The sequence below is a fragment of the Falco biarmicus genome, chromosome 2 (assembly GCF_023638135.1).
Source record: "Falco biarmicus isolate bFalBia1 chromosome 2, bFalBia1.pri, whole genome shotgun sequence".
Taxonomy (NCBI): Eukaryota; Metazoa; Chordata; class Aves; order Falconiformes; family Falconidae; genus Falco; species Falco biarmicus.
The window spans coordinates 121,853,902-121,875,440 of NC_079289.1; the positions used below are offsets into that span (position 1 = coordinate 121,853,902).

Below are 21,539 nucleotides of genomic sequence, written 5' to 3' on the forward strand. Positions count from 1 at the left end.
GAATTTATACATATTTTGTGGCTTTTTCCCAATCTTCTTAGCAGAAAGGTTCAAATATTGAAACATTTTTTCAATGCGTTCACACTTTGGTCTTCAGACACTCAATAATGGTGTGTGTTACCTTGTCCGAGTATGTAGTGTTTTCCTGAAAGGTTATACAGTATGCTTTTCAGGATAAAGAAACAAAAACCCAATGTACTTGCATGAAAATAAGAATTATCATGCAGGAAGATTTTGGTATTTATTTTAAACATTTTTTCCATTAATCTCTGTTCTGAACAGATTTAGTGCTACTGATTTTCTTGTTTATTCTCTGTTTAAAATTACTCTCTTAGGACAGAGACTAAGGCTGTGACATTTTTCTTAAACTGCTTCAGTCTCCCATGCATCCTTCTTTCATGTGTTCTATATAATGCTGAGAGACTTTGTACCTGGGCGTAAATGCCCTGAAGCTCACAGTATGCCATGGGAAACCTGGTTGTGAGTTCAGACTGTAGGCCTTGGGAGCTGATGTATGACCTGCATGCTCAATTCTCATGGCCATTTTTTCTCTTGCCTGTTCTTAAGACATGAAACTAATTATAGCTTATATAAGTCACTTAAATTTTTATGCCATGAGAAAAATAGAGATTTCTTCTCCTCCACATGCAAACAGGAGTGTTAACTTTTCCCATAGCAATGGTTTGTTTTGGAAAATTATGGTAGTGTCAAACTTTGTATCTCAGAGAATGATTTATAGATTTGTCTGTCTGTCTGATATTTTGTGTTTTCTTTTAAAACTCCAGTTACAAAACTCTGTGCCAGTTTCTTCCTCTCTCACAGCCCCACCCTGAAACGAATCAAAGTGCACTGTGTCTTTTTTTGGTCACAGGTCTTGGTGCAGTCATCCACTTCTATTGTTGCGTATGATTAGATTAGTTATGCTGTGCTGCGCTGCTCGTTGAGTGGTGCACTCAAGTCTTATTTGGAAATGCAAATCGTTGACTAGAGTGTGTGCCCCATTACTGAGGGCAGCGCCTCACCATGAGCATATTTGGCCAGTGCTTCATCATCCGTGCTGGGCACTGGTTAGGTTCCAGGCCTAGTATATGGAGTTGGTGTTGATTTACAAGTGCCGTAAATATTCAGGGACTTGCCATCTTAGAAAGATCATCTTTCCCTTTGAGCCCTGACACTACGGTTGAAAGTGCTGGCCAAAGCTACTACCAGGGCAGTTTTCCATGATCATCTCTTTCAGCAGAATTGCTGCCCTTTTGCAAGGAGGCCGTATGGCAATGACCATCGCTTTCCCCACTCACGAGGCAAGAGAGGATAGCAGTGTAGGAGAACATCAATTGACTCTCATGGTGTCCTCCCCAGCCTCAAAATATGCAATGGTAGTATTGGTTGGTGAACATGACAGTGAGCCTAAAGCAGTGAACAGACATCTTATGTGCTCAGAACTTAAAAAAATTAAATGTGACCCTCAGTTCTGTCTTGTCGTTCCACCAACGTCAGTGGAGTTGCATGAGAAATGGTATCACCTAGATCTTGCATCTGCTTGCTGATTACAGCAGGAGGAATAGTTTAGAATTGTACCATGCGTGTAGAGAATTTCTTATTTGGATTAACACTGAGGTGAAACCCCTGTTTCTGATTTGTATTTATTCTTAATCTTATGAATGAACATAATGTGATGTTATTTAACAGGTTTAGTTTTTTTTTAATCCCTTTGTTAGCTCAGATTCTATTAATTTATTTGCTTTAAGATAAAGTATTTTAACCTTCCATCATGCACAGAAACTGTTGTGGAAACCTTTGAATCCTTGAATTTTGACAAGGGTTTGATTTTGCAACATCTGTTGAAAGTTATGTAGTGCGATGGTACATAGTTTTTCATGTATAAGCATGAGGTAACTAATCTGTGTACATCACTTCCTTGAGTCTGTCTTCGTGCCTCAGTGGTGTTATTAGTGGGACTGTTCCATCGGGCTGTAGCATAGAATAGCAATGCTGATGTTTTGCTTGTGGTGGGTCTCTCTTATTCACCTACAGAATACTAGATACCAATGAAAAAGGTCAAATGTACAGAGATCTGGTATCCATTTCACAACTTGCAAGACATAGTCTCAGGCATATATAATATATATAACTCATTGCCAGAAAGCTAAAAGGAAATGATTGCATTTGAGTACAATGCAATCTACAACAATAGTTCAGTGTGCATGAAATTAAAAACTGCTGGTAACACATGTAGAATAAAGAAGTTGACTGTTTATTTTTACTGTAGCTTTCTGTAGAGATAAGATCCTGCTTCTTATAATATTTAAATGGCTTCATTAAGAAAAACAGCAAATACTAATTATACTCACTGTTACAGAATATTGAATTTTCCAGAGCTGGGCGCGCAACTTATTGTTATTCCAATGTGTGAATGTGTCAGAATTAAAGTACAGCAATGTGAAAGCTGACAACGTTCTAGCCCAATTCACCTTTTAGTTGAGATGGTTCCTTCTCTTCTTGACTCTCTGTCCCAGTGTTGAAGCATTGCTCACTTGACCTATTGTGTAGCACTTACTTTCATCTGAAGCTTTTAAAAAAACCCTGAGAAACCGCTTAACCTGGAGTGCTCAGTTTTGTGAAATCACACTTCTTACCTACTCAATACCTGAGCAATACTATAACATAGTTTGATTTAATTCTCATACATTTTTAGTGTGGCATTTAGTTCATGTAATAACATTGCATGAGAAGGTAGGAGTGTACTATAAAGGTACACAAGAGGAAATACATAGCCCTAATGCAGTACTAAGAGCGCATCCAGTGAGGAGACGTAGAGGGGTGAAATATTAAATGTGGAAATTATAAAAAAATATGTTTTTAAGCGAGGGCCTGCAAAATTTAGTTATTTGGATGGACAAAAAATTGTTTGGTTTGTTTGTGGAGTTTTTGTTTAGTTGGTTGTTTTAATTTTTTATTTTCTTGGAGGTGCTATGAAGAAGAACTTGTGAAACTGAAATGTAGAAAGGCTCAGGTAGAAAATGGGTCTCGTTATGACAGGCTGAGTGACAAGCAGTATGACTTTGGTACCCCAGTGTTAAAAATTGAGGTCTTCGAGAACCTTAAGGATGAAGCCACAGACAGGGGGATAAAAGACTTAAGTTCCCTTCTGGTCTCATGGATTGGGGGATGATAGGAGGTTGCTTACAAATGGTGAGCTTGGCAGTGGTGGTGGTTGGAGTGACTTGAGTTATCATCATAGAGGTGATGGCTGGCTTTGAGTTTCTGTGAGGAGAAGCACAGAGAGTGAATGGATGAGGAAAAGACTATAAGAATAAGACCTGTGGGGTCTATGGATGGAGTTTGCAACTCTGAGTACACTCTGGAAACACTTAGAGAAATGAGTCCAGCTGGAGTTGCAGAAACTCTTGTGTAGGTAAGACAGCGAGGAAGCACTGAAAGCTCATGTGTGTCCAAGGCAGCCAAAAGATCAGAGACAGTGAAGATGCATTAAGTTCCGAGGTTTGCCAGAAGTGAAGTTATGGAGCCTTTAATGAGAGCAGTTTCAGCTGAGCATGCAGCAGAAGCCAGACCAGAATGATGCCTACAGTGAAACTGAGGGGAAGGGTCCCCCGTTGAGGATGGCAAAGATGGCATCAGGAGTCAGGCAGCCAGCAGAATCACTGTCCCTTGGGGATCTTGGGTAGTCATTTGGACAAGGGTCTGGGCAACCTGATCCGATGTGAAGTTAGCCCTGTACTCAGCAGATGGTGCTGAATACCTCTGGAGATCCCTTCTAACCCGTATCACTCAGCAGGTTGTCGTATTAACTGACTGATCTTGAGGGGGGCAGCAGCTGGAGCAACAGGCACGGTGTTTTGTGGTGTTCTGTTAGAAGAGAAAGACTCCAGCTGTGAGACATTTGCAGCTTCGTTTCCATTTTTTTTTTATGCTTGGTGAATGCTGTCTCCTCAGATGGGTATAATAATAACAACTTCTAGATCTTAACACTGAAAATGCCTTTTACATGGTGTTGTAAGAAGAAGTGTCTGATACTGTGGGATAGAGTTTGGTTGTCTGGCTTAGTTTATTTCACTTGCTTAAGAGCGTAAGGATTAAGTACCTTTTAGGAAATGTTAGGATTACTTTACATGTAAACAGTTGTGTTTTCTTCTTTGGACTAGGTTCTCTGTATCACCTTTGTGAGTGTGATTTCAGTGCTAAACGAAAAACTTACGATGGCCTTTCCTCCCTGTAGAAAAACACCTTGTCTTAGTAGATGATCCTTAAACTAAGATTTTATTAATTGTTGCAATACCAACATGCAAAGTTTTGTGCTAACATTTGAATTCCTGTGACCAACATTTATCATGTCTACATTTTAAAAAAATCTATTTACATTGCTTATATAAATAGCAAACTGCTATTTTTTCCTGTCCTGTTGAACACCATTCACTTATTTAACTGGTGTATCTTCATAGTAAAGCTTTATCCTTTCTATATAGTTGAGAGTCTGTATAGTATATAGAAAGTTTGAAGATGAGGACACATCTATACATTGAGAGATTTCTTCCTTTCCTCCAATTTAACTCTCATGTACCTGTGGCTGGTTTCTTCCGCTCATACCTTTATTTCCTTTCAGTATTCAGAAAATGGGGAATAACTGTGTTTACATCATATTTAAAACTCCTTGAGATTTGCAGAGGAAAAGGGCTTTGTAAATGCTAATAATTTTGCTATTTTTCTTTTTTTGGCGTGGTGGAGAGTAATGTGTAAATACTTGCATGCATATGGCATGTGTTTTCAAACTGGGATTGTGCATATCTGGAAAACCTAGTTGAATTTTTTAACTTTGTAAGATGTCTTCTAAAATAGCAGCTTTTATTATTTGTGTGGCAAAAATACAGAATGTGGATAAATATATTTGGACAAATAGGTACATCCTCTGGGAAGATACAGTGGAATCTGTATTTGAATCTAAAGTAAGTATTCTTCCTAGTCCTGCCTTCCATCCCCCAACCCTGTGAAATGCAAGAGCTTCTAAACAAGCTCCGTGTTTTTTATGCTATGCTTCTTCATCCGCACCTGGTAGTCTGTATCTAGCTTCTGAAGTTTTTTTACATTCCTCTGGGTTTGTGTGCTGCTATTTCTTTAGGCTCCAGCAGTACAATAAAATTTTCCCTTCTGGCCTCTAGCAGACTTAGTTTAGTACGCAGTCATGCACATGTAGTTTGTCTTTCATGTTTGTGTCTGACTGCATACACACAGGACACAATTCATGCTGAAGTGCAGGAAAGACGTATCCAGTCACCGCCCATGGGCCGCCTTTTCTCCACAGAACTGTTTCTTATCTGATAGGGGTTTGTCAGTGGCTCCATGCTTTAAAAGTACATATGACTAAAGATGAATAAATACCATGACAGTATCATGACTTTATCAAACTTGGACTGGTAAGTGAGTGTTGCAAAGTACTGAGACTCTTTTCAGTTCGGACAACTAATCTGTCTCTTACCTACATCAGGACTGTGGGGGATTAGTTTTGACTGGCAACAAGAAAAATACTTTAAAATGCCTAAAGGGTTAAAATTAAATGCTAATTCAGTTCTCACATCTAAAAGCTGTCACTAGTCCTGTCATAAGCTTAAACTCCTAGATCTGACAGTGTAACTGCTGAGGCCATACTTAGTCTTGTTGCCTCACTATGAAGTCAAAAGGATTCTTGATTGATTAAAGTGAGGAGTTTTCACTGAGTCAGTGAAGACTGCTAAGAATTTGAATGCTCCAAACATGTTTTTTAACTCTTCTAATGAGAAGTATCATGTATGGAGGGAGTAAGGCAGCAGAAGGGCCCTAGAGATGCGGAGAGATGCCTATTTTTTGTAGTACATGATCATCTCATTAATTAGTTCATCACTGTAATTTTCATGTAAGTATTCTTCAGCTCTGTTCTTCCTGAGTACATATGTAAGAAAGAGGAAATGCTTTTCTCTGCCTTACTTGAAATTATATTTAGTCATATGTTGTATCTGACTGATAGTTCCTTTATTCTTGCTATCAAGAGTAGTTTTCAGTGCTTCACTGTCCCATAACATCTAAGGTTTTTCATTGTGATCACATAATCATGCATTATTCATGTACCTTGGCTTGTGTGTAGTCTGTACTCTTCAAAGATATCTTTAGCATATACTGTAGCCTTGCTTTTTAATAAAAGCAAGATACTTTTTGACTAATTGCATGGAATTTCGGGATTTTGCTTTGGAAGTGAAATACTGTTAGGAATGCTATATAACCTTCCACAGTCAGAAGAGAATGCTGCTTCTGGCTGAAAAAAACGAGAAAGTTCACTGATGAATAGTTACTGTTTCTCTGAGTATTTTTTTTAATTGCATTGGAGGGGGAGGAAGCAAAAATTCATTTGCCATTGCTTTATGTATGCAAATTTCAGAGTTCTGTTTGTTCTTAATCCAAATGCAAAACTCGCATCCTGGGAGGATTTAAATTGGACTAAAGTTTTTAAAATGGAAGAAAAGGTCACTTTGCTGCATATGGGCCTGTGTTCTCAATGTCTAGTCTGGCAGGCAAATGTGGAAGGAGCTGTGCCTTAACTTGCTGAGAGGTTTGGGTTTTTTGTTGTGTGGGGTTTTGGGTTGGTTTGTGTTGTGGGTTTTGGTTTTCTTTTGGTTTTGGTTTTTTTCTTTTTTCCTTTTTTTTTTTTTTTTTTTTTTTTGTTATGGCAGGCAATTGCATGGAGATCTTGATGGCGACATTACTTGGCAAACATTTTGGCATCAGCTCAACATGTGACATCACCCCCCCTTAAGGTTTTCCACATAAAATACATCCTCCAAAGAAAATACAAAAATTGAGACTTAATCTGAAATCTATTATTACATCCTCTAAGGTCTCATTAGGCACCTCAGCATTCCCCTCCCCACCTTTTTCCAGGCAGATGGACTAAATGTTGCAGATAATAGGAGTGAGTGCTTTACAGTCTTCTTGGGGGGAATATGGAGGTGGGGCAGGGAAGAGAGTTTTAATCCCATGTCTACCCTGCTTTCATAAGAAAAAAAAAAAAAAGGTGCTTAGTCTTTCCTTCTGTGCAGCTTTTCACACTGTGTGAGCACATGTGTCTGATGTAGCACTTTTCCACATTGAGCAACTTGTAGTTGTTTAGCTCTGTCTCTGAGAGATGAGTGTCTCTTTAGTTTTTGAGAAAAAGACAGCAGAGATGAAAACTTCCCTTCATCTTAGGTTTTGGTTCCTGATATGATGGTGTTTCACAAAAACAGTTCTTAGAGGAGAAAAAAGTCAGTTCTGTGCCTTGTGGGGGGCACATCATGTGTGCTTTTCTGTGTGTGCCTGTGCTGGCCTGCATCTGTGTACGTTTTTCTGAGAAGAGGTTTCTTTTTTTCCCCACCCTCTTTAATTGCAAACCATAAATATAGCTGTGTACTTGGTGGGAAGCATATGTGCTATCTCTGATAGACCTGCAGGAGAGAGGTGAGAGGTGTAGTGCAAAGGGTGAACACTGCCAAAAATGTGGAACATGATGTTACACAGGCAAAGCAGAGGAATAATTATCTATGCATAATGTGAGTTTAGAATAGGCTTGATGTTCTCACACCCAAACATTTCCATCTGTTCCTAAGCAAAAGGAAACAGAGACAATATTCTCCTATCTTCTGGAGTAGCTATTGAGGGAATAGGAAATGTTCTTTGATATTTTCTTTTTTTTTTTTTCCCTTCCCTTAGGCTGCGTTCGGTTTTACTGCAGTTTCAGAGAAGCCACAGTTTAAACTGACTTTTTAAAAGACAGTAAATGACATCAAATTCTTCTTAATCCTTCATCTGAAAATTAGTATTGAAACCCTCACACTGTGCTTAAACAAGCTGTGGTGCTTTCAGGTTACACTTAAAAATAATGTTGGAATTATGTTTTTTATGCCAATCCTGATACATGAGCTTTATGGTGTTCTTATTTTCAAAGCTTTCTGTAAATTATCATCTGCCTTTGCTGCTTCTCTCTGTATTTCTGTGGTCTGTCCAAACACCACCTACTTTTCGTTGTGTCTTTTTCTTTGGCCATCAAAGGCTGCATGCCTGATTTCACATTGTTGCTTACATACTATAGTGTACACTGAGCACCTTAAACATGCTGAAAGGTTCACCTGTTTCATGTTGGTTGTAACTTTACATATTTCCTTGTATTCTCTGTCGTGTAACATACCTGTCATCCTGCAACAGTGATGAAGCATCTGTCAAGCATTTGTCCTACCTCACCTGCTGATGGAGTAGACACTAGTGTTATTGAGGAGTAATTACTCATGTTTTCTCAGCTGAACTCTCAAAAAACAGCTCTACAAAAATTTCTGATTTTTAGTGAATTCAGAATAGAAAGCGGACAGATCCTTAGACACAATGTTAAATTGTAAGCATTTCTTAGTACTATGGCAAGAGGTAACCTTACCTTTCACGTTCTTGTTCCAGTAAGTGTGTAAACTCATCACTTTTTTCCATGTATTTGCTGTGCTTCCTCTTCTCTTCCTCTAGTTCATGCAGTGTCTGTCTGTGTGATTTTTCTACCATTAGAAGTTGCTCCAGCATTCGTCTGTGAGTTTCTTTCTGTTTCTCTACAACTTTATCAAGCTACAAAAAGAAAGGCAAAATCTCCTGAAGTCTTTTGAAACTCTTATTTGCTCAGGCTTTCATTAATGAGAGATTTGGAGAGGCTTAATAATGTAAAATGCATTTAATAGCCTAATGGCCAGGTCTTTTATCTCTTTGGAAAAGATTATTTAGTTCTGTCAGTCTAATTACGACAAATTAGAAAAATGCAAGCTAAGGTACTGTTTTGCAAGACCCTTGGTCACCTTCTGTTCCCCCTCCTGCTATGACTGATCCTCAACAGCTACTAATTAACAGTTATGTTCACAGGCCTGTGCTTTTCTTGATCATTGATTGTTGTGGTAGAGAACCAGATGTCTTGGCAGAAGAAGCCTCTTCTTCACACCGTAGATGACAGACTTGTGGTTGAATGGAAGTAGCTGCCTTGTTAGTAGCAGCCTAGGAAATGACAACATTGAGTTATCTTTGTAAGGTAGACAGGTAGATCAAAAAGCAGTTTCCGTCTGGTTTCACAGTAAATGCATGTTAGAACCAAGAGTGGAAACCAATCCTGTCTTGTGCTTACACTGAGCATGGCTCTGGGTTTCTGGAATAAGTGTGTGCTAAATTTTGAAATAGTTGGAAGTATTTTTATTTAAAGGTGGCATTTCCTGTTTTGTCTGAAATTTCACACATTGTAAAGGGGTTTGCCTTTCAGATCGCACCTTTATAGCACACTTTGAGCACCAAATTCCCTTCCCTTCCCTGAGGATTTCTGCTGAGCTTCTAAATATTACTATATAGTCATATTTTAATTTAAATAATCTATTTTAGATTGTGGTAATAACTTCCAGTTTTTCTAACCCACAGAGGTACTGGCAAAACTGTTCACTGGAGTTACGCTGTTAAATTAAATGATTTCCATAAACTGAGAGAAAACTATAATTCTGAGGATTCTCAATTTTGAATTCAATATGTGACACAATTATGCAACTGCGTGTATGAAACCAGAAGGGGTTTTCGTGCTTAGGTATTACAGATCTAGCTGGAGGTTCAGGAAGGGATCACAGGAGGCCATCTAAAGACCTGGGAAGAGTCTGTATTTGTGAGAATCTTTGTTCCTTACTTATTCCCCTTCCTATGTGGAGACAGCCTCCCTCACCAGGTCAAGACAGGAATCCTCATGTCCTTTTTGGAAAAGAGAAATTTTGAGCTCAAAGCCCAGTGCTTCCTTTTAACCACAGTCTATTCTAGTAGGTCAAGCTGCTTTGCAGTGCTTCATTCTACTAATAGGAAAGAATTCACAAATGGGCAGTGTGGGAAGCAAGGCTGCTTCTGGTTCTCTGATGTTTCCCCCACAAGGAATTCTGTGTGCCACCAGAAACACTAGGGCTTCAGATTCTTAGGGCCACTGCTTATTTTGGACAATTTATTTCCAAGGAGTTTGATTGATTATCTTTTCCTCATGTTTATTCACATTTTGGCCAGTAGAAGCAATGACAGAAAAAGCTGGAATGCCTAAATGTGAGTTTCTTTAATGTGAGAGAGTATCATCAATTTCTACATGGGCTTCCGAGTCTCCCCCTGCTTACCTCAGCTTCTTTTTAAGCTTTATATATTCTGTTATGTTTCCTCTAAATAATTCTTAACATTTTGGTGGCACTGCTACTATAAGTAAGGAAAAAGGAACTATTGACAAGACTTTGAAGATGATTTAAGTCCAAAATCTTCCAACAGAAACGTGGACGCTCTTGAAAGTGGCCTGTTCTTCCTGCTTGTGATGTTAGTGAGCATCTTTTCTGTTGCGGCACAGCTGAGCTCATTTCATGATCAAAAAATGTAAAGAAACCTATGACTGTCCTTTTTGGCGTTGTTTTTTTTGTTGGGTTTTTTGTTTGTTTTTTTTTTTAGTGCTCTCACAGCACATTGTTAAGGTCAGTGCTTTCTGGAGTCACAACCCTGAAGTAGGACCTCTCTTGGGAAAACATTTCTTACCTAAACCCTTGCATATGCAAGCTTTCTCAGTAAGCAAATGCCGCCTTATACAGTAATCTCTTGGCTGTGTTTTCTGTATCTTTTACAGAGGTTGAAAACTGAATTGCCTTAAAAGGTAAGGTTGAAGAAAACTGGCCATTTTTAATTTCTCCAGTGTCTCCTTTCTTCCACTATAAGTGGAAATTTCAAAATTTGAAATCTTTTGTGCAGCTGCTAGCTGACCCCAGAGAGAGAGAAGTTTCAGTGTGTTGTATCAGCCTTCCTCCCCCACCAAGATTTTGGAGGCTTTTTTGGAACAGCTATTGCACAGATGCATGAAGCACCATCATCCGAGTTTCTGATCCTTGCCTTTTTAAAGGTCATGCTGTAAGGTGAATATATGCTGTTCTCAGAGAGCAACCTGCCTCCTGTTTTTTGATAAAGTTCTAATGCAGTGCTGCCTATACATATGGCCCTGTCTTGCTTGAACTGGTATGAACTTGGCATCAGCTTTGCGTGATAGTTCGCGCTGGTCTGAGCCCTCAGTGCAAGGTTGGGTGGGGAAGAAGGCAGAGGTGTGGAACTTCTGATTCTTTTGGCAGGCAGTCTGCATGGATGGGGTTGAGAAAGTAAAGTGATGCCTATGTATGGATTGGGACCACCACTGCAAAAGTATATGTAAGAATCTGAGGGGATGTGTAAATTGCTGTCATAAGAAAACACTGAGATTTCTAGCTATAAGCTGATCATAAATCAAATTACTCCTGTTTCCAAACATATACATGCCTGATGGAGGTGAGGGTTAGTCATCAACACAAACATTAACCACGTAGCAAATAGTCTTGCTTCTGCGCTGTTGGGTGTGAAGGATGTGGGGGCCTACTAGCAGTGTTCTATGGGTTCAGTATATTTTGTTTGCTCTAGAGTATTTGTTGAATGCCTACAAGAGGTGAATTCAAGCAGTTATCCAAGTAGCATGTGTGCAAGAACGGGAGTAACTCCAGGTTTTTGTTTTGCAGTTCTCAATGAGCAATGCCAGTGCCTTTCACTTCACAGTTGTGCTTTTGTCCGTGCTGAGTTTAGCAGTTTGAATTACAGACTGGCGTTTGGGATGGGTGAGGTGTGCATTCAAGGGAGAGAGGCAGGGTGGGGAATTTTAAAGTGGGTAAAAGAACAGTAGGGTCCTGGGGAGACCTGCTTGCATGAAAGGGCAAGAGAGACAAGTAAATAAGCTGCTGTGTTAAAGCTATTTTCATGTTGCAGTTTTCTCCTGTTGCTCAGATTGGAAGATGCATTTAGGTGTTCTTTTCAAGAATGCTGCATTATTGGTTCTACTATGAGCGTTTGCAGCTGGTGTATGGCTGGGGAGCAAGAGCTTGGGATTCCACTCAGGAAAGAAGGGAAGAGGTGCTGGGCCTGTCGCCTGGTACGGGTGGGTGGTGGAAAAGAGAACTGGAGAGGCAGCAGATCCTACATCACAAGTAATGCAGACACTTGGGATCTGCATGTATGCTGCTGACAGCTACGGGCATTTGGCCTTGTGACATCTGTGTCTGTTACTGTGCGGCATGCCTTTCCTTCCCTGCAGGGCCAAGCAGGGCAGAGTCTGGTACTGGGTTGTGGCACTTGTGTAGTTTGTTTGGAAGCTTTCTTGTGTCCCTTTGCAAGATAAGGGCACTTCCCTGGGGAGCAGATTTGGCTCTTGCATTTTTCCCTGTGAGATCTTGTGGCTGACTCCCACGTATCCAGCAGAGAAAAGAGAAGTGTGAACCCCTGCCAGTGGGAGATCCTTGCACAGGAGTGGTCTCCAGCAGCCCCTGGTTCCTCAAATTACTCTGTCCAAATGCTAAGTCCATGCCTGCAGAAATACCCATTTATATGTATGCATACGGGTTTACTCAGCATCTATAGTTCATAGCTAAAAACCACAGAAGACTAATAAGCAGCAGTGTAAATGTCTTCTGTTGAAAATTAAAGTGATAAAATCTTAATTAAGTGGTTTGTTGTTTTGTTCTTGCTAACCATATGGGCTTTTTGCTAGAATTAATACTTGAACGCACTATACAATACAATGGAAAGTAAGAGGCATGGTCTGAAGTTAACTGTGAATAGTTAAGCAAGCTAAAATTTCACGGAAATTTAACTGTTTAAATACATTTTGCCACCAACTCATGTCTGAAGTCAAACTAGGATGGTGTGTCTCATATCCATTACATTGGAACTGAACTTGGCATCTTCCTCTTTTTAGATTGTTTTGTGTTTGGTGCTGTGCCAGAATAAAATCCAGGTTGGTTACATTTCTTTGTCCAAAGTTCAGTGCAATATCATTCCTGTTAATCGTATCTTCATGAACACTGTATAATCCCAAGTTTAGGATTACTGTAGATTATGGGAGCAATTCCTCCCTTGTTTTTTTCAACCCTTGCTGAGCCAAATTTCTGTGGGGATATGTTTGTCTGCTTTTCTGGAATGCCACGGTGTCAGTGTTACTGTTTCAGTCTCTTCATATGACACTTAACTTATTGGTGCTCTACAGCTGTCATCGTTGGAAAGTTGTGATGAACAATTGTAAGATGTTGTGAGGATGCAATCAGATGTACTTCGTTAAAAGGCTGATGAGGATGCATCTTTCCCTGAGTTGATTGGCACTGGAATTTAAAAAATCAATTCACTTTTGATTTATCCTTGATGGATACAGAATATAGACTTCCCTCTAGTTTTCCTGCTTTTAGAGGAGTTCTCAAAGTGGTAGGCAGTATTTTTCATCACATTTCAAACAGTAAGCACCAGATTTTTTTATCTTTGACTGTGTTACTGGAAGCTGGGGAGAGTTAGAAACCAGTTGGCTTTCTAATTCCATGAAGGTTTGAAAAATGAGAAAAAGTCACCATAAATTCTGCAGTATCCTCCTCTTTATCTCTCTTTTCCTACATCACCGACTCTGATGTTTTCTTGATTCTTTTAAAAAAAGTTTGTTTATTTTTGTATCTGGGAAAATGGTTCTTATGCTATTATTCTGTATTTATTTGAATGTTGAATACCGTTTGTTTTCTATTCAAGAGAAGTGGCAATTGATCTGGAGCCAGATTTTTTCATAAATAAGTGACTCAATCTAAATTTATAAACCATGCAAAGATGGAAAACTTTTTCAGGCCTTTCTGTCAGACAGAAGCAAAACCAAAATAAAAGTCTTATTTTCTTTTCCTTTATGCCCCTTACATTTACAACAACTTACTGTATCCTGAAGTGTAAGCAATAGGAGTAAGCTTATCTGGCATTTGTTAGGTTGCAGCAAGAAATAGCTGTAGTGCAAATTTGGCTGAAAAAAACCCTCTGCTTTCAAAAAAACCCCAAATCTTCATGGCCAAGGAAGACACAGTTTTGGTGTCACACTCCTCATATGTTTTGCAAAGGAAGGTGTATTACTACTATTTTGTATTTTGCTACATTTCTTTACCGCTGAATCCTGTTCCTAGTGTGTAAAGCTGTCCAGTCACCAGATCTTCCCACTACATTCTTAACCAGATTTGCCAAGAAACTTCATAAAGTTTAGGCTAGATGAGTGAGTTGTGAGAGAACATTAAAGGATGGGTAACCTTAGAGATGCCTTCTGAAATTCACTGTATTTTCAATTGAGTTTTGGGAAGATCTTCTGTGTTCAAGGCTACAAGGCTAAATTGTCAAGGGTGAGACACACATGCTCTAGAGGAACTGGATCAGCAGAGATTTTGTAGGCAGATAACAGAAGTACATTGTCTTGGTGGCAAAGGGGGAATTTAAATGGTCCATTTCCCATACTCTGTGCCTGATTCCACCCCTTCCTTGGTTTTTGTAAATGTGGAAAAAATCTAAACAAAAACTAAATGGATCTCTGACTTAAGTTGGGGGGACTTTGAAACTGAAATTGTGGAATGCCTGATGATTACGGCATCTTTGGTTTACCAAGACATACGAAGTGCCAGGGGTCCTTCTAGCCTTTCAGTTGCTCTCAGGATGTTTACCTTTGCCTTTTGGAACTGCAAAATTCAGTGGTGTTAGAAATCCTTTCTTTGCCATTAAGAAGGAAAAAGCGTGTATAAACTTATGTAAAGTAATAGACTGAACTTATGTTTTCAAACTTTTTTGGACTTTTCTTCAAATAATTTCCATTTGTGCTCCAAGTTTCTGTGACATAATGCCACAGTGTTCTAAAACAAATTAACCTCCAGAGTTGAACTTTATCTGTTTCACATTATAGCCAGAGATTTTAACCTTTGAGCCTTTGAAATGAGTGTTGACCTTTTTGCCTGACACAATTTTCTCTGACATGAACTCTGTATCCTTAAGTACATTTATGTTCAGAAAGCTTGGAAAATGCTTTATAGAATAATTTTATTAATAATTTCTGCTTCTGTTTTTATGATGATTATCTCTACTGAGCAGCGTATTAAAAAATATTTGTCTAAATTCAAGAGGAGGCACTTGGGGAAGAAGCCCTGATATGAAGGGATTTTATTATCCAGTGATTTGCATGGCAGGGCAGACATAAAATTCAGGTAGGATTGTTGAGAAAGAAAGGCTGCTGATGCAATGACATTAAACTAAAGGTTACTTAGGTATAATGTGAGAATATTAGATTTCTACCTGGATGAAGTTTGTAGTGACAGCTCATTACAGGAACTACTTGGAGCAAGCATGTATACCTGTGACTCCCCCAGAATTAGTGGGAGATGGGCTATGTAAAGGTAGACAGCTGCGCCATTGCTGCTGCATGGGCCCTTGCCAGCCGTTGGTAAGATTGTCTCAATGAGACAAATGGGGAGGCATCTCATTGTATGGGTTGTGAATTTGGATAACAAAGGAAAATAAAAAAAGACAACAGTGTCAAAAATAGCAGGCTGATTATCAGAGTTTGAGTTTGACAAAATCATGTCTGTCGATGTTTAAAGCCCTCAGTGCGCAGTATAAATGAGCATCGTTAAATACCTGTTTTTATTAGGGACTCCACTGGACCCTGGACTTTGTTCTGCTGTCACTTTACTCGTGTTAGATTATAGATTTACAGCTCATTTGCTTTCTTCCTCTGAAGTCAGAGAGATAGTTTCTATTGAATTTGATGGGAATTACGGTTAAATATCAATTACATGTTCATACCTCTCCCATAGGCTTTTCGTAGATATCTTCTTGCCATTGCTCAGCCTTTGTTTGAATAGCATCTCGCTGGAGGGCCTCTAACACCTTCTTGGGAGTAACAAAGCCGTATTGTGCTTCAAGCAAAGCCAAGTCAATTTTTTCAGCCTTAAGTACTCCTATAACTTCATCTTGAGCCTGCAGAAACACAAAGTAAGGCTTTATTTTGTTAAACCGTGTATATGTATTTACAGGTTAGCTTTCTACTTTTGATTTTAAGAAAACCAAAAACTTTTTAAAGACTGCTATTATGTATGCAAAGCACTCCAAAATAGTCCGCAACATGAAGGCAGTATTGATCTTTGTGTTCTATTAGTTCTGCATAATCTCCAACATCCTCAGAACCCTCATCAATGCCCAAGTATTTTGTTAACAATTAGATGGTATTGTTGTTTCTGGACCAGTGTGGTGCATTCACAATACAAAATTTCAGGGCACAGTGTGACTTGTGATGGAAGCTGGTTTTAAATTGTTAGTGGAAGGTGTTAGGATGGTTCTTTAATCCTTGGAAGTGTTGTACGTTCTGTATATTCTCGATGCAAAGGTACCTTCTGTAGTTCAAACCAACCTGGGGTCACCTGCTTCTGTTGTTGCACTGAGCTTGTTTGAGCAGTGAATGTAGCGAGGTGTGCAGTGACCCTTCACAGCATACATTCCGAAGCAATGCAATAATGGCAGTTCTTTAAAACAAGATTTAATGCCTTCAAAGCTGGCAGTGGTGTCCTGTGTGCACATATATGCGTGTGTGCATGCATGTGTGAGGCCATGCTTTATCTATGTATAGACATGTAGATGTGCACACGTTTGTGTATGTGCCTTCAAATAATAAGCAGTCTTGGCAGTATGAAGTTTTTTGGAAATAACTGCTGTAAGACTATTCTCAGTTTGTTAGTGCATGCTAAAAAAAGGCATTTTAAAAGGTAATGATTAAGAGAAGGTGGTGTTTTCTGGTTTCCAAAAATCATGTAGTTTCAAGAAGTATAGTCTAAAAATGTATATTGTACTTTTCCTTTATTAATGTCACTACATTTGTTGCCTTAATCTTATGGAATATCTGATGACATCCTGTTATCAAAGAGTAGATAAAATATGTTCTCAGGTGTGTTTTCACCACGTTCTTCTATGTATGTATTTCAGAAATTCTTGCACAAGTTTGCAGGTGCATATACCTTCTTCCTATCATACAGCTTTGCTCTTTAAGTCCATGCTTCATGCTGGAGAAAGATACTGTATGTATCTGCAGTATTTGAAGTGATTTATAGATTCTCCTTGCTCTTTTAAAAAACAAAACAAAAACCCCACCAACCAAACATCCACCACACCAAACAAGAATGCTTCCTTGCTATAAAGTTACTAGCTCTTAGGCATTAAGTTGGAAGGGGCAGAATAGTTGCTGCAGATATTGTGCCAACTCTCCTGAAGTTCCGCTTCTAATGATAATGCTTTTTCATGAGAGTATCTGATTACGTGACTCTTTCCACTGCGAGGTAAACTCGTTTAGGTCATCACCTCCCCCTAGGACTGTGTCCATCTCTTCCTCCCCCAAGCCCCTGCATCCTCTGGTGGTGGAGGTTGTCCCCTGCCTCCATTACAGTGACATAACTGTTTCAAACTCCATTACAGTGACATGAACTGTTTCAGACATCTAATATCTGCAGTGATCTCGGTTAAAAAGAAACAAAGTACACGCTAAACCTAGAAGGGATGAAATCAGAAAGAGTGTATCTGGAGAGGGTCTTACTTTCAGTCTGACTGCTCTTAGCTGGACCCCTGTTTGTCACCATGCTTGGAAAAAATATAAAATAATCTATTTCTAATCCTTATCACTGTGGAAAAACCCTAGAGGAGTGGTCTTTGTGCATCTTAAACTTTCTGGAATAGGAGAGTAATGACATCTAACTTAGAAACTGAATTATGGTTGGATTGACAGCTGATCTTCAGAGATTTGACTTGGATTACAGGAGGTGGAAAATTAGGAATATGAAATGACTTCCCGCTTTTTTCATTCATAATGCTTCCTTTGGAATGTGGGACATGATTTAAAGTGTTCACGTCAGGCTCGTTGTTTTCCAGTTTCTCATTTATTCCATTCCAGTTTTAAGTCTTAAGAATTGAAATGTGTGGTTTATTTGTTTTTATATTTATATAAAATTTATATTACACAAGTGTAATGAAGTGTGTGTGTAATGTGTATGTATATAAAAATATATATACACAAACACTGTTTTTTGAGAGGAAGAGAGAAGTGTTTTGGAGGAATATGTGACACCTGAATTTTAATCTAAATTAAGAAAAGGCAAAGGAGCTGGGGAGAAATGTTTTGCAAACATGGAAATCATTCTGTTTGTATAATAAAATGTTCTGTAGCAGTTTGCCTTGGATTTACCCTCAGAGATTGGTACATCTGTCAAACATTGCATGTATGTTCTGTTAAGCATGTATGTATTGCTATGTAAGTATATATGCATATGTCAAGAATGGAACTACCCAGGTTCTGTCTAGGTAATGAGCACCGAAACCATGTGATACGCACGTTTATTCCACTTTGGCCAGTTTGCTCTTCCCTCTGCCTGTGAGCAGTTTTAAGTGGCCATCACTACTTCATAGCAATCAGTCTGCCACAGAAATATTCTCCCTGCTCACTGGAAGTCTGGTTCCCACTTCCTGAACTTACATTTGACCGGGTTAGGCATCAGTTACGACTTGGCAGCTGGCTCCTGTTCCAGATAGAAAAATGTTAGCTTTTCAAAATCCAATATCTAGTGGGCTAAGCGGCACGCAACACTTATGCTTCCTATTATGGGAAATAAAATTGCTCTTTTGGTTTTTCTAGCAAAAGGTATGAGAATACTGTTTGAGTTACTTGTGATCTGGCACATACTAATTCGTGGGGAGTAATGCTCCTGACTTCATAGGACAGGGAGGTAAGAAATAATTAACAGGTACGTTTTATGGTGACAAAACCTATGTATTCAGAGTACTTAGAATGGGGTAGCCCAACAGGAAAGTTTTGTAAGCTCTCTGCTTTGAGAGTTACGTGATCCTTCACAGTGGACCGTGGGTGGTTTTAGTGTGATAGAGGTGCATTGTGAATAAATTGTAGTTGCATTTAGGGGTGGTGTAAAGGTCACCTTTTCTGACTGATAGCTATAATAGTTATAATCTGTGTTTTTATGTACTTTGCAGTTTATGTTTGTCCTTCTGTATCAAATTATGTAGGGTGTTTCCTTAACATGAAAGCAGCATGTGTTTGCAGTAAATTGGGGGGTGGCGGGGAGGAGTGTGTTTTAATCTGGAATATAAAATAAGACAGTAAGTCACCTGTAGTTCGCCTTCGAGGACACTAAGAAGAAATAGCAAGTCATCACGAGAGAGATCCTCTCTTTTCTTGGAAGAACTTCTTTGTTTTTTCTCTGCCTTAGGGCTTCTTAGGATGGTACTGGCTTGAACTACATCATCCTCCTTCTGCCTTCTTTGCCCATTTCCTCTCCCATTGCAACCAGCCTCTTCTTTATGGTGGTCTTTTGGCCTTTGCTGGCTCAGTTTTGGTCTGGTTGGGCTTTCTGTGCTGTTACTTCTGGAACGCATGGTTTGTATTTCTGAAGCTGAAGGAAGGTGGGGAGAAAAGTAATTGTTTTAACTAATAGACACTATAAAACTATTACCATAATTTATGGTGGATATTATTCCCTCCAGACTGGTAGTTTTCCCTCCCACATAAGGCTGTTCGTCATCTGACGAAAGCTGACAACCTCATGTAAGCCAACAGGACGGGGCTGCGGTCCTTCCTGGGTGTCTGTAGCGAGGTGAGCCTTAGCTGCTCTCATGCAGTATTAACTGTTCCCTCCTCAGTATTCCCAAAGGCAGCACCTTCAGCAGCAGTGCTGTGCACATCGCCACAGACTGCTTTCCCCATTTGAGAGACAGCACCAACCTCAGGTAGATATTCATTGTGATGAAGCAAATTTAGGTTTAGAATGATTTCACTAGGAGGAACTCTCTGTTCTTTCTGTCCGAGCCCTTACTGTATAGCCGTGTTTTGTTTTTCTTTCTCTTTCCAAGGGAGAGCACAAAAGTGGTCCTCCGGTACTACAGGTTAAGCAGTTGCTGTTCCCCATGTTTGGTGAAATTAAGGGGTTAGTTAGCAGATCCAGACTGCAAGGGGTGTGCCTTGTAAACACCCCTTTTCCAGCTTCCCCCCCCCCCCAAAAAAAACCAACCAACAAACCAAAACAAACCAACCAAGAAAACAAAACCCCAAAAAACCCAAACCCAAAAAACCCCAAACCCCCAACCAAACTACCTTAGGCCCATGTGAAGTGCCACTCTTAAGTAAATGTACTCTAATGCTTTTGCAGATAAATGGCTAAGACTGTCTAAATATTGATTGACCTCAGGAACTCTGTTTTGCTTATTGCCACTCAGATTAAGGTATAAAAGGACTATAGTCCACCTCTACAGGAAAACTGTGGTCATGGATACCGTCTAGCAGACAAAAGGCCGATCACGTTATTCAAAGGTGAAATTAAACATGCTCCAAATACAAATAAGCCATAATTCTTGCTAAACTGCAAAGCTAATTGCTGAAAGGTCCAGAAAATTGTTATGGCCTACCGTAGGCTGGAGACGATTGCGCTACTGCCTTTTGATCTCACAGATCTGTGGCTGATACAGTTCTTCAAGAGCTCCCCCTTCCGCGGGGTTCTGACTCTAAACCCTAATCTTTGTGACTGTACTCCTTAACTGTGGTAGTTTTCCACTGAACACTACAAAGACTCCCTTTTCTTGTTTTCCTCCAAGAATGGAGATTTGGAAGCTTTTGGTTTGTAATGGGTGATGGCTAAGAGTGGGGAGAATTTATCAAAAACATTACAGGAAAAGCAAGTGACATTTTCTATAATGCTTAAATCTCTTCTAGTCTCACTTAAAGCACTCATAATAGCTTGTGTTTCAGAAGAAGAACTTGTTTCTCCAGGTCTCCAAAAACCAAGGTGTGTCAGATTTGCGTGGCAGTGTGCACAGGAACCTGTTTTGTGAAGTTGTGCCTCGATAGTGTTGGGTTAGGGTGGGAGCTTGTCATGCTGCATGTAGGAGTTGTTCACAGCAGGCCAGCAGTGATATTAGCTGATGATGATTATTTTAAATTGGTGCTCATACTGTCCTTTTAGTTGAACAGGGTTTCTTTTTGTTCTCTGTGGTCTGCATATTAGGTTTACTCACCTTTTGTATCTTGCTTACAAGTACTACTATTTTGGAAGAAGACTGTTGGTTTCCTCTGAACATAAAATGCTGAATGCCTGCTTGGCTTTTGTGTACAGCTAATGACTAGTGTTTATAAGATCAAATGCAGGAGCTGTGAGTTAAATCAGGTAACCTGAATGCACTCTAATCTTGTCCATATGCTTTGAACCTCTAATCACAGGATGCTATGAAATGCATAAATAGTCCAAGAAGTCCTTACATTTTTCCCCTCATGCATGCCAGGTGCAGCAGCAGTCTTGACTGGACATCAGACCACTGTCAGTCTTGTTGTCAACAAGTGGCAATGTACTATTCTTGGTGGAAGGGAAGAGGAACTAGTGCATAAGGTGTCTGTATCTTTTCAAGCTTTTTGAGTTGGCCGCACGTGGAAACAGGGTTATGAACTTGAAAGGGCAGTAGTCTCAGTGGTCCTGCCAAGAGGGACACCCTCCCTCATGTTTTCTCTTACACTGTACTAATGCTGTTGGCTTCAAGGCTGCCTGCCAGGCATAGTTCTCACAGCTGCAGGCGGCTAGCTGTTACTCCCTTTTAAGGTTGTTGTGCCTACTTCT

At 39.6% G+C, this 21,539-nt stretch overlaps 2 protein-coding genes across 2 annotated transcripts in view; one reads left to right on the plus strand and one right to left on the minus strand.

Annotated features, from left to right (window-relative positions):
• Window positions 1-21,539, plus strand: part of CMSS1 (cms1 ribosomal small subunit homolog) — a 236,720-nt gene that overhangs the window by 63,890 nt on the left and 151,291 nt on the right. The window lies entirely within an intron of this gene.
• Window positions 8,251-19,864, minus strand: LOC130144339 (filamin A-interacting protein 1-like). The gene is made up of 3 exons (XM_056327844.1): window positions 19,048-19,864; window positions 15,691-15,864; window positions 8,251-8,625 (listed from the first exon to the last, which is right to left on the minus strand). Exons 1-3 carry the CDS (start codon window positions 19,312-19,314, stop codon window positions 8,443-8,445), a joined length of 624 nt encoding a protein of 207 aa, XP_056183819.1. The 5' UTR covers window positions 19,315-19,864; the 3' UTR covers window positions 8,251-8,442.